This window comes from Somniosus microcephalus, chromosome 17 (assembly GCF_052327205.1).
Source record: "Somniosus microcephalus isolate GS21.2 chromosome 17, FLI_Smic_1.0, whole genome shotgun sequence".
NCBI classification, from domain to species: domain Eukaryota; kingdom Metazoa; phylum Chordata; class Chondrichthyes; order Squaliformes; family Somniosidae; genus Somniosus; species Somniosus microcephalus.
This window is the reverse complement of record NC_141003.1, coordinates 40244889-40258177: the sequence shown is the minus strand read 5'-3', so window position 1 is coordinate 40258177 and position 13289 is coordinate 40244889. Positions and strand designations below refer to the sequence as shown.

At 41.7% G+C, this 13289-nt stretch overlaps 2 protein-coding genes across 4 annotated transcripts in view; one reads left to right on the top strand and one right to left on the bottom strand.

Annotated features, from left to right (window-relative positions):
• Positions 1-9172, bottom strand: part of dus4l (dihydrouridine synthase 4-like (S. cerevisiae)) — a 46012-nt gene extending 36840 nt beyond the window's left edge. For both annotated transcript variants that reach the window (XM_086010235.1, XM_086010234.1), the window contains exons 1-4: positions 8741-9172; positions 8502-8623; positions 5076-5193; positions 4680-4802 (exon numbers count right to left, since the gene is read on the bottom strand). In XM_086010235.1, coding sequence (XP_085866361.1) covers positions 4680-4802; positions 5076-5193; positions 8502-8623; positions 8741-8850 — 473 coding nt within the window. In that variant the 5' untranslated portion in view covers positions 8851-9172. The remainder of the gene's footprint in view (positions 1-4679; positions 4803-5075; positions 5194-8501; positions 8624-8740) is intronic.
• cog5 (component of oligomeric golgi complex 5) overlaps positions 9173-13289 on the top strand; it is a 168679-nt gene continuing 164562 nt past the window's right edge. The window contains exons 1-2 of one of the 2 annotated variants that reach the window (XM_086010231.1): positions 9173-9320; positions 13013-13152. In XM_086010231.1, the coding sequence (XP_085866357.1) occupies positions 9260-9320; positions 13013-13152 (201 nt within the window). In that variant the 5' untranslated portion in view covers positions 9173-9259. The remainder of the gene's footprint in view (positions 9321-13012; positions 13153-13289) is intronic. The other variant, XM_086010229.1, reaches the window with a different exon arrangement.

Below are 13289 nucleotides of genomic sequence, written 5' to 3'. Positions count from 1 at the left end.
ACAGGACCACTCAGACGTCCTCCAACAATCTGGTGGACTCTCTCCTCGAGATCCGTCAGAGTCTGCAGTTGAGGACGACCTCCTCCGGTGCAAAGCTGGTCCTTGTGGTTCTTCGCCAGCTTGGCCTGCAGGGGAAATGACGGGAAGTGATGTTACATGATGCCCTGAGTTATCATCTCATGCCCCCCATGGTGGAAGAGCCCTTACATGATACCCTGAGTTATCATCTCATGCCCCCCATGGTGGAAGAGCCCTTACATGATGCCCTGAGTCAAATGTGCACGTGTGTGCCCAGAAAGAGCCATGGGTGCTTGCTGACAGATGGCCATTGGGGCATAGCGCACCCTGTAGCCATAAAGTCAGGTGCAAATGGAGGGATGCAGAAGTTTGCATAAACACCACTCACCCTCACGACCCGAGTGAGGTCGTTGAATTTCTTCCTGCACTGCACAGGGCTCCTGGTCGCCATGCTGCTGGAGTTGACCCTTTGAGAAACATCCCTCCAAGCTCGTTGGTAGTCCTTATGATTAGGCCTCCTGCCATTGTCGGGGTAGAGTACATCTCGCCGGCGCTCCACTGCGGCCACCAATTCCTCCAGAGCCTCATTGGTGAAGCGCTCTGCTCTCTGCCTCACCCTCTCCATCTGCTCCAAGTTTTTGCGCCAGAGAAGGGCTTGCTCCGATTTTCAGGCCTACAAGGCGCAGAGTGTGGATGCTGGAGCTGACTGACCCACCCCTTTAAGAGCTGGCCGGCGCCTGGAAGTCTCGTGGTCACCGGTAATTGAGAGCACCTGCGCTGCGCCCGCCCGCCCCGATATTGAGTAGCGCCGGCATGTTAGCGCCTTAGGAGTCCCGTGTAACACCTGAACTCGTGCCTCAATCACCTTTAGGGGCACTGCAACCCAATATCGCGCGAGGTGGCGATAAGTTGCATCTGGCTATAAAATTTGCGCAGCACCAATTCTAACGCCCCAAGCGGGGCTATACCCAATTTCTAGGCCTATGACTCTATAACATAAGAAATAGGAGCAGGCCATATGGCCCCTTGAGCCTGCCCTGACATTCAGTAAGATCATGGCTGGATCACGGCTGAACTTCTACATCAACTCCACTTTCCTGCCCTATCCACAAATCCCTTGATTCCCTTAGTGCCCAAAAATCTATCAATTTCTGTCTTGAATATACTCATTAACTGAGCATCCACAGCCTTCTGGGGTAGAGAATTCCAAAGATTCACAACCCTCTGAATGAAAAAATTTCTCCTCAGCTCAGTCCTAAACAGCCGACCCCCTTATCCTGAGATTATGACCCCTAGTTCTAGACTCCCCAGCCAGGGGAAATAGCCTCTCAGCATCTAACCTGTCAAGCCCTCGAAGAATTTTATATATTTCAATGAGATATATTTCACCTCTCATTCTTCTAAAGTCCAGAGAATATAGGCCCATTCTACTCAATTTCTACTCATAGGACAGCCCTCTCATCCCAGAAACCAATCTAGTGAACCTTTGTTGCACACCCTCTTTCGGTAAGGAGACCAAAATTGTACACAGTACTCCAGGTGTGGTCTCACCAAAGCTCTGTATAATTGCAGCTAGACTTTCTTTTTTTAAGTCTCCAACCCCTTGCAATAAAGGCTAACATACCATTTGCCTTCCTAATTGCTTACCTGCATGTTAACTTTCTGTGATATGTGTACAAGGACACCCAAATCCCTCTGAATACCAACATTTATCTTTTAAAAAATATTCTGCTTTTCCATTCTTCCTACCAAAGTGGATAATTTCACACTTCCCCGACATTATACTCCATCTGGCACCTTCTTGCCCAATCACTTAACTGGTCTACATCCCTTTGCAGCCTCTTTGCACCCTCTTCACAGTTTACTTTAACCACCAAGTTTTGCATCATCAGAAAACTTGGATATATTACACTATATTACATCTAAGTCATTGATATAGATTGTAAATAGCTGTTGCCCAAGCATTGATCCTTGCGGCACTCCACTAGTTACATCCTGCCATCCCGAAAATGACCCATATTTTCCTACTGTTTTCTGTCCTTTAACCAATCCTCAATCCAGGCTAATCTATTACCCCAATCCCATGAGCCCTAATTTTGTGTAATAATCTCTTTTATGGCACCTTATTGAATGCCTTCTGAAAATCCAAACATACTACATCCACTGGTTCCCCCTTATCTACCCTGCTAGTTACACGCTCAAAAAACTCTAATAGATTCATCTAACACAATTTCTCTTTCATAAAACTGTGTTGACTCTGTCTGATCATATTGTGATTTTCCAAGTACCCTGCTATCATGTCCCTAATAATAGTTTCTAGCTAGCATTTTCCCTACTACTGATGTCTGGCTAACTAGCCTGTAGTTCCTTGTTTTCTCTTTCCCTCCCTTCGGGGTTACATTTTCCACCTTCCAATCCATGGGGACCATTCTAGAATCTAGGGAATTCTGGAAGATCAAAACCAATGCATCCACTATCTCTGCAACCCCCTCTTTTAAAACCCTTGGGTGTAAGCCATCAGGTCTAGGGGATTTGTTGGCTTTTAGTCCCATTAATTTCTGCAGTACTTTTTCTTAACTAATATTAATTATTTTAAATTCCCCAATCTCATTACACCTTTGATTCCCCATAATTTCCTTGTTCTTTGTCTTTTTACAGTGAAGACAGACACAAAATATTTGTTTTAACGTCTCAGACATTTCCTTATTCCCCATTATAATTTCTCCTGTCAACCTCTAGGGACCCACGTTTACTTTCACTATTCTCTTCCTTTTTACATACTTGTGAAAGGTCTTACAATCTGTTTTTATATTTCTTGCTAGGTTACTCTCATATTCTATTTTCTCCCTCTTTATCACTTTCTTGGTCATCCTTTGCTGATTTTTAAAAACCTCCTAATCCTCATGCTTACTACTCTTTTTGGCCACATTGTAAGCTTCTTCTTTTAATCTAATACTATCCTGAACTTCTCTAGTGAGCCATGGCTGTACCACTTTTCCAGTGGAGTTTTTATTCCTCAAGGGAATGTAGATTCATTGAGAATTATGAATTACTTCTTTAAATTGTTTGCCATTGCTTATTTACTGTCATAACTTTTGATCTAATTACCCAATCCACCTCAGCCAACTTGCCCCTCATCCCTCCGTCATTGGCTTTATTTAAATTTATTAAGAGTCTAGTTTCGGACTTAACCACATCACTCTCAAACTTAACATGAAATTCTATCATATTATGATCACTCTTCCCCAGAGGATCCTTTACTATAAGATTACTAATTAACCCTGTCTCATTACACAATACTAGATCTAAAATTGCCTGTTCTCTTGTTGGTTTCTCAAAATTTTGTCCTAGAAAACTGTCTTGAATGCATTCCATGAACTCGTCCTCCAAGCTACTTTTGGCAATTTGGTTTGCCCAATCTATATGAAGATTAAAGTCCCGCATGATTATTGCATTACCCTTGTTACATGCTCCTCTAATTTGCTCATTTATACTCTGTCCACCACTATGAGTACTGTTAGGAGGCCTATAAACTACTCCCACCGGTGTTTTCTGCCCTTTGTTAAGTTGTAGCTCCACCCATACCGATTCTACATCCTGAATTTTGGGGCTAAGATCCTTTCTCCCTACTGCCTTTAACTCATCCTTTATTATCAGGGCTACCCCACCTCCTTTTCCATTTTGCCTATCTTTTCTAAAAGTCAAGTATCCTGGAATATTTAGTTCCCAACCAATTCCGTAATGGCTACTAGATCAAGCACATTTATCTCTATTTGTGCCATTAATTCGTCTATCTTGTTACTAATGCTTCGTGCATTCAGATATAGCACCTTTAATTTTAAATTTTTACTATTTTTCCCATAGTCAGTAATGCCTTATTACTGTTATTAAACTCTTTGTCCCTTTCTGAAACAATCTGCTTGATTTTACCCAATCGCTACTCTGCTCTACAGCCTTGACTTTTCTCTTCAGACGTATAAATTTACCCTTACCTGAACCATCACTCCTCCTGACACTTTCATTATACTCTTATTTTTTTAAACCTAAGATTCTTTGACTTATTCTTTCCTTTAGATTTTGGATAGCTTTGTAACACTTTTTTGCTGTGCCGGCTGCTTCTTGTGTTGGCTCTCATCTTCCGGTGATTAAGACACGAGTTACGAACAATTTGTACTACAGAATGAGTTAAGTTGAAAAGGACAATTATGTTTAGAAAGTGTTGAATAAGCAAAATGACATCATTCCCCCACCCTTTGCGTTTCACAGCACAATGGGTCATCATGACTCTATAATGATGGTGGCTACAAACTAAACGGTTGACATTTTAACAAAGAACATTTTAATGATGAGTGTTTATGGCAAAGAAACTACGTTCTGCAAAGTTTAATAAAATGAATCTACTTTCTGGAATGTTAACACATTTCTGTTACTTATATGGAGAAGATACTACTGTAACTGTACTATAGTAATGCTGTTTGGTGTTTTATATTGTAAATAATGAATATTAAATGAAGGGCTCATTGTAAAAGATTTTACCCAATTTACGACATCAATCTTAGCTGTACAAGAGCAGTTCAACATCGCCCTAGTACATATTTGTAAAATAACCGTGTAATGTGAAACCTGATTTTTTATTTCATTTGCATGACTACAGTATTTACCTTATCTTAATGGAAACTGAAAAATTAGGACATTCCACTTGATTCCTGACCTGACGCACCATGTCTTGAACCAGTTCTGGTTTATTTATTAGGCAAGCACCATATCCTTCTGCCATTGCCCACCTGCAAGAATATTGAAATATATGTTATGCATACTGCAATATTAGCAATCTACAAAATAACTGAAAAGTTTGTATATGTGGCTCACAAATTGGATTTTTTAAAGGCAACTAAATAGACAAACATTTAAGCAAAGCAGTAGATTTTACACATTTGTACCAAATACAAAACTGAAGTTATTTTAAATACAATAGGAAGCAAAGTGCCAAGAAATTGTAAACAATGTAACTTTCAATGCTTACAGAAACAAAACAATTACTCTTAAGTTCAGCTTACCTTTGTGGACAACCACAGTTCAAGTCAACACCATCTGCAAATGGAGAAACTATACAAGCAGCGTCAGCTAGATCCTGTGCACGATTAGCAGCAAATTGCACAACCAGTGGACGATCACCTATCAAAATTAAGTGCATGTTTTGTCACAGTAGAGTTTTCCTTTAAACTATTTCTCTCCCCGTTTAAATATTTTTTCTCTCCTTTGGTTTGGCACCCTATACCAAGCAGCCTTCTCTACCAATAATACAGTTAAGATGAGCTCCCAACTTGACAAACATTGAGGACTCACAGTCTAGTAATTATTTGGCGATTTGGAGACACAATCCTATTCTACGGGGTGCAACACACTGGATCATCAACACATTCTAGAAGAGTTCCTCTAATGGAGTGAGCCTATGAGTCAGAAGGTTATGGGTTCGGGTCCCAAATAGCCCCGATGAGCAGAGATGCAAGTCTCTGAATACTGGGTTGACATCCAGCAGAATACTCGTGTCCAATGGGAGTCGAGTGGCAAATCCCCAACACATCTAGCTGGTTCTACTGGTAGGGGTTGAGAGTCAGGCTAATGACCTGTCTACATAAAAAGGGACTTTGTTACAGAAACAACCCAGAGCAAGATCTGCTGGATGTAAAGCAGTGGAAGAAATGGGTTGCCTCCTGTGTCATTAGGCACAGAGAATATGAAGAACTCTTCTAATGTACTTTTACATTACAGTTCTCCCTCTGTCAACTACACTCCCAAGTATGAATGACCTCAGCAGCAGTGAACCACTGGTATAGTAAACCTATTTAAATTTGAGTCCATAAACCCTTTGGATGAAGCATCTCTCATCATGCAAGCTAAACATGAGGAACCAGTCTTACAGATCCACACTGCTCTGCAACCAAGCCAGCAGATTTGAGCTGGCCTACGGAGAAAGAAAGAACTTGCTTTTATTTCACTCCTTTCACGTTGTCAGGACATCTCAAAGCGTTTTACAACTAATGAATTGGTTTCAAAAGTAGTCACTGTTGTAATGCAGGCAAATGCGGCCACCAATTTCCGCAACAAGATCTAACAAACAAATGAGATAAACGACCAGTCAATTTGATTTAGTGGTGTTGGTTGAGGGATAAATGTTAGCCAGAACACCAGGAGAACTCCCTTGCTCTTCTTCAAATAGTGGCATGAGATCTATTCCATCCACTTCACTAGGCAGACAGGGCCTCGATTTAGTTTTCTTATCCAAAAGATGGCACCTCTGGCAACTTAGTAGTCCCTTAGTAATGCAATGAATTACCTGGATATTGGAATTTGTAAATTTGCTGATGACACCAAACTTGGGGGTGTGGCAAACAGTGAGGATGATACCAATCGACTGCAACAGGACATAAAGGCTAGCAGAATGGGCAGACAAGTGGCAGATGGAATTTAATACAGAGAAGTGTGAGGTGATGCATTTTGGCAGAAGGAACAGGGAGAGGCAATATACACTTAGTGGCACAGTTTTAAAGAGTGTGCAGGGACAGAGGGACCTGGGAGTTAATGTGCATAGGTCCCTGAAGGTGGCAGGACATATTGAGAGTGTAGTTAACAAAGCATATGGGATCTTGGGCTTAATAAATAGAGGTATTGAGTACAAAAGTAGAGAAGTTATGCTGAACCTTTATAAAGAGCTGGTTAGACCACAACTGGAGTATTGCGTCCAGTTCTGGTCACCACACTTTAGGAAGAATGTGAAGGCCCTTGAGAGGGTGCAGAGGAGATTTATCAGAATGGTTCCAGGGATGGGGGATCTTAGCTACAAAGACAGGTTGGAGAAGCTGGATTTGTTTTCATTAGAGCAAAGGAGGTTGAGGGGTGATTTGATAGAGATGTACAAGATTATGACGGGTTTGGATAGGCTAGACGGGGAAAGGCTGTTCCCACTAGTTGATGGTACAAGGACTAGGGGACACAGATTTAGTTTTGAGCAAGAGATACAGGGGGGGAGGTGAGGAAAAACTTTTTGCGCAGCGAGTGGTGATGACCTGGAATTCGCTGCTGACGGGAGTGGTGGAAGCGGAGACACTCAATGTTTTCAAGGGTAGACTGGATAAGCACTTGAGGGAAATAAACTTGTAGGGCTACAGGTATAGAGCGGGGGAATGAGACTGACTGGATTGCTCTACAGAGAGCCGGCACGGACTCGATGGGCTGAATGGCCTCCTTCTGTGCCGTTATGTCTCTATAAATCTAAATTATATGCTGAACTCCCGGAGTGGGGCATGTATTTGAATTATAAACAAATGCTGCAAATCGACTGTGGAATAGCGAGCAATTAAAACATTATATAATGCAATTAACAGGGAAAGAAGGTTTGAGAAGGAAGAACAATGTTACTTTAATCTCAAAACAAGTTTTTAAAAGTGGTAGTCTGAGTCAACATCAGACTGTACTTCAAGTCCTATATTCATGAGCAATGCAATGGGTCAATTATTAGTGGTAATGTACAAACAAAATTAGCATGTAATCCTAATAAGGAAAACAGCTATTTTTTTTAAAGCGTATTAAAAATGTTTCCCGTTCCTTTAAAAAGTTTTAATTTTAAAGGCTTACATGCAGTATTCAAAACCAAACAACCAGTTATTTTGACAGAAGGCAATCAGCAAGCATGACACCAACTGCAGATCTTTGCCTGCCGTCCGGACACGCCGTGGCGTGCCGTCTTGCCTTCCGGCGGAGGTCCCCAATGGAGGGCTCTCTATGCGGGAGTCCTCCCTTGCTCTATTGGGGACTTGGCCTGGAGGGTGTTGCATGGAGCAGTCCCGAGCAATATATTGTTAAGTAGGTTCACGGACTCCCAGGCCGCCTGTTTGTTCTGCGGCCTGGAGGAGTCCGTGTTTCACATATATGTTGAATGTGAGAGGTTGCAGCCCCTCTTCCATTATTTGAAGGGGCTGCTCCTCGATTTTTGGTTGCACTTCAGTCCCATGCTCTTGATCTACGGTCACCTGGTGTGGAGGGGAGCGGGCAGGTTGGAGGACCTCCTCGTGGGTCTGCTCCTGGGCCTGGCTAAAAAAGCCATCAATTGGTCCAGGCAGCGGGCGGTCGAGGGGGTCGTCCAGCCAGATTGCCTCCCTCTCTTCCGCGGCCATGTTCGCGCCCGGGTGGCCCTGGAGATGGAGCACGCGGTGTCCGCCGGCGCGCTCGAGCACTTCCGTGACCGGTGGGCGCCGCGGGGACTGGAGTGCATAATTGGATTGGATAACCAAATTTTAATTTGATTTACTAAGGATTATTTAAAGTTTTATTAGTTACAGTCTATTTGTTTATTTTTGACTGGTCCTACCAAAAGAGGGACACCAACTGCAACTCGAAAAATACTTTTTTAATTTTGAAGAAAGGTTAACTTGTCATAGCATTGATCACACGTAAAATAAATGCTTTTCAAAAATATAAGTTACCATAATTTGTTGTGAATTCACTGTCTCTGGCCTTGCCGGACTTCAGGAAGGCAGAAGCAATGATCATTGGGGTAAAACACAGTTCACAGTCATACTTTCTGACGAGTGATCGAAATGCCAACCTAAAGGATAATTGCAGAAATGCTCATAAGTACTTGAAACACGTAACAAACATAAAAAATGCACCAAATCATGAAGCACTGTTGGCATGTCACGGCTGTTGGGACAGCACCACTCACTTTGAATATCGTACCATGGGAGCACAAATCTTCACAACGTGTCCCGGCTGAAACAAGTCGACGAGGCATCTTCGCTGCCACGATCGGGTGGGCAAGTATTCACCGTTCATGGAAATTCCTCGTACCGCGCCCGCACACGATCACCTCCGACTTGGATAAAACGACGTGGGGTTGGGAACACCCTCTGTTGTTGAGTAGAACCCTCGTCTTCAGGCCTTGCCTTACCGCCCAACGAACTAACAAAGCAGCGGAGGGAATTGGCTGTCACCTCCGACCTGACCTCTGACCTCCGGCCTCCTCCTGAGTCTCCTGAGCGAGCGGCGGTTCTCACTTGTTATCCCGCGTGTTATCCCAACCGCTCTGTGATTGGCTGTTGGTGCCGCGAACCGTTAACCGTTTCCTCGCTGAATTCCATCCTGCTCCACGCTCGCGCGCGCGTCACCAGGACCAGCAGGCTGAGCGCGCGCGCGCGTCACCAGGACCAGCAGGCTGAGCGCGCGCGCGCCACTGTCCGCCAACATGGAAGGAAATGCAGCAGCAGCCTTGCTGCGGGACTCGGTGAAGGAACTGCTTTTGGATGGTAAGAGACGCGGCGGTGCAGAGATAGTGCGCATTACTCCTCTATAGTTACCAAAAGAAACAGACTGCTTGGCGGGGGGCGGAAATGTGTTCCAATACATCAACCCTATCAAGGTGCCTACTTGGTGCAAACCTTCGGTCAGTCTATTTTCGACCCCCTTTTTCCACAAACTCCAGTATTTTTTGACCACGTATTTTTCTGACGCTACTTTGTTCTACACATTATGAATTATAGCTGGATGGATGGAGGGGGTGAGCGCGGAAAAGAGTAAATAAATAGAATTTTGCATAAATCGGGTGGGATGTGTCCTTTCTGGAGTTGAGTTTTGTTATAGAGACCTGCTTATTTATAATGTTTTGCATCTAATATGCATCCACAGTGTCACTGTTTACATGTTAAGGTAAAACATTTATTGGTTCAAATCACCACTGTTGACTTGACCATGTTGCTTGGCTCAATTATCCCACAAACCAGTACCATTCACTGAACAGATAGGAAAACTTCCAAAAACAGCAACAAATAAGAACCATAGAATCATCTAATTAAACTGTTGAAATGTTGTCCAAACCCAGCCTTCTGGAATCCAGGACTGATTCATTTTGTGGTAATCACATAATGTCATCAGTGTTTTTGGTCATAATTTTCTTTATTTATTCTGGTCAGTGTATACAGCTAAAATAGTTTTTATAAGCATTTAAAAAAAGTTATGATTCTGATAAAATTGCTAAATTTACCTATAATATTTGTTATTGGTCATTAATATTAGAAATGCTTGCAAGTAGTTTCCCCTGTAGAGGCCTGTGCTTTGATTTGGAGATTAGGTGCTGGGATTTCCAACTAATGCTGACAAGTTCTGTGTTGGGGAGCAATGCATCATGGAAGTTGTCGCTTTACCGTGCTCCTATAGCACCCCGAGCACATCAAGACAACCTTTGTCATATGAGAACAAATGACAACATTTACAATAAAACACAGGCATGGACAGTAGGAAGAAAATTACATTTTAAAGTTTTATACAATTTAAATTGCAAAATAAAAGTGTAAAGCTATTGGTGTTTGTGATATGTTTTTTATGTCCCTTAGGGAGACGAATGTTTGAGCTAAAGCCGGAGCAGGGTGGTTAAGATATACTTTGTTATTAAGCTCAGATTGCAGCTCGAGTCAGTCAGGCCTAGCCCATGGCAAATGACTACTTATTCAGATGTTAGGTTTTGGAGATTTGACAGTGAAAATGTCCTTGCAGTGCTAGACCAATGACAGCTTCAGCAAGAATTACAAATCTACTGTAAAATGAAGAAAAATACTTTTGTAATTATGTGAAGGGGGAAAAATGAAGGATTTGGCAAGAGAAGAGTGAGGAAAATCAAATGTAGCAATTCCCCATGTGCATCCCCCACATCCTTTGCCCCACCATTAGAGGCTGTGCCTTCAGCTGTCTAAGCCCTGGAATTCCCTCTATAAACCTCTCTGCCTCTCCACACTGCTCTCCTCCTTTAAGACACCTCTTTGACCAATTTTCACCTGTCCTAATATCCCCTTGTTTGGCTCTGTGTTAATGTCTGACTATGCTCCTGTGAAATGCCTTGAGCTGTTTGCTATGTTAAAATAGCTATATAAATGCAAGTTGTTCAATCTTAAGACTGCAAATCCAGTGTAGATGGTAAAACAAAAAAAATAATGTAGTAACTGAAAAGGTTTTGGGGAAGGTAGAACAAACAAAGTTACTTGCTTAACAAGTTTTGTAAAATATAAGGTAAATAGCATTACAATATTTCTGAGGCCTGTGTCAGTACCTGTCAGGTATATATTTTTACTTTTTCTTGTAAATTTGCAATATTACAGCACTGTCACTTTTAGGCTGCAGCTGTGTTAAACATCAGAAACCTCACACCTATGAGCATTGCTATAGGAGAGCAACAGGTTATTTACCTATGGGCAATGGTGACCATCCACAAAAAAACCACATTCAATGAGGTATACATCAGTAGATTCAACACTTCTGTCCAGAGTAGCAATTGAAAAAAGCAAACAGATTGCTGAGTCATAATGCCAAACAGTACAGATTATAAATCCGATGCCATCATGCTGACGATGTTAGTTGCACCTTGAGCATTGTTTTTGAAGCGCAAGGGAAACATCAAAGCCCTGGAAGTGACTCAGAAAAGGGACGCTCGCTGACCCCTACTGTTGGAAAAGGGACGCTGATCCCTACTGTTGGAAAAGGGACGCTGATCCCTACTGTTAGAAGACAAGTTGATCCCTACTGTTAGAAGACAAGTTGATCCCTACTGTTAGAAGACAAGTTGAGAGGAAAGGCTAGAAAAACTGTGAATCTTCAACCTTATAAAGAGGTAAATAATATTGGATCTCAAGCATAGAAACATAGGAGCAGGAGTAGGCTGTTCGGCCCTTCGAACCTGCTCCGCCATTCAATATGATCATGGCTGGTCCTCTATCTCAATACCATATTCACGCTCTCTCCCCATACCCCTTGATGCCTTTTGTGTCTAGAAATCTATCTATCTCCTTCTTAAATATATTCAGTGACTTGGCCTCCACAGCCTTCTGTGGTAGAGAATTCCACAGGTTCACCACCCTCCGAGTGAAGACATTTCTCCTCATCTCAATCCTAAATGTCCTACCCCTTATCCTAGACCCCCCCAAGCCCTCCTTGCATCCAGTCTGTCTAGCCCTGTCAGATAAGTAAGAACTAAGTGTAATAGAAAAGATTAAGCTGGAACACTATTTCAAGGTAAACCACTACTGTAGTACAACGGGAATGTAGGTACAAGTCCAGGACTCACGCAGAGAGTGATTAATACCTAAAACATAATTAGCAAAATGTTAATTTGTATTTTATATGCTGTTGTAATGTGTTGAAAAAATATGGTGGTGTTTGCTGTTTATGACATTTAGTCAAATGACTGATTAATCAAGAAATAAACTTGTATTATCTAATGTTAACTTCAGTACTATTAAATCATATATTTAAAAAATGTTTTTGGACACTTGTAAGTAAAATATGAAGAACAGTATTTCTTCTATTAAAAAAATCTCTCTGGTCACTGAAGCAATTTTATTTTTTGTGGTACAAGTGAAAGTAATTGATGAATATGCATTTAAGGAAGTTGTTCAGTGAAACTGGTGACAAGTGGGCATAATAATGTTCCTGGGCTGCCATTTCATTTGAGATGAAAGAATAATGCTTTTTGGCATTGCAGTTTGAAGTTTGATTGTATTTTTTTTAAATACATCTGATCAGTATCAGTTTAAGATGGTATTTGTCTCTGTATCTGACATTTCTTAATTTTTTTGCACTATTTGTCCTCTCTCCTTGATCCACTACTTTCGTGGCTCTTGGCGCTCATGGATTTTACATGTCAAATTGTATGAAGTATCAAATTGACATAGGGTTAGTGTAGGATATCAACTGTATAGCAAAAAATTACAAAATTCACAACTGCACAGGTGCAGGACTGTGTGCACTCTATCAAATGCTCCCTTGTATTTAGAATTTCATTGATTCAATAATTGTTCACAATAGAGTAGTGATGAAGAAATTCATAGTCAAAACATTTGGTCCAAATTGACATTTATTTACTTGTTTTACCGCTATCATTTTATATTTGTGATTCATTTATTTCAGTTGATGGATATCGTGAAATATTTACAAAATAGCTTAACTTTTTCAGAGTGCTATACAGACTTCTTGAAGGAAGAGTTTGATGTAAAGACCTATACAGCTCAATCCATTCATCAAGCAGTAATAGTTGAACAGTTGGCAAAACTCGCTCAAGGAATTAGTCAACTGGATAAAGAACTTCATATACAGGTAACAAAAGGGTGTCTTGCTACTATGTGGATGCAATATCTGAGAGTTTCATGAAGCCTCAGAGGAGCTTATGAGCTATCCTGGGAATGACCTTAAAATGGTTGGCTTAACTGGCATCGTGCCCCGCCAAACCTGTC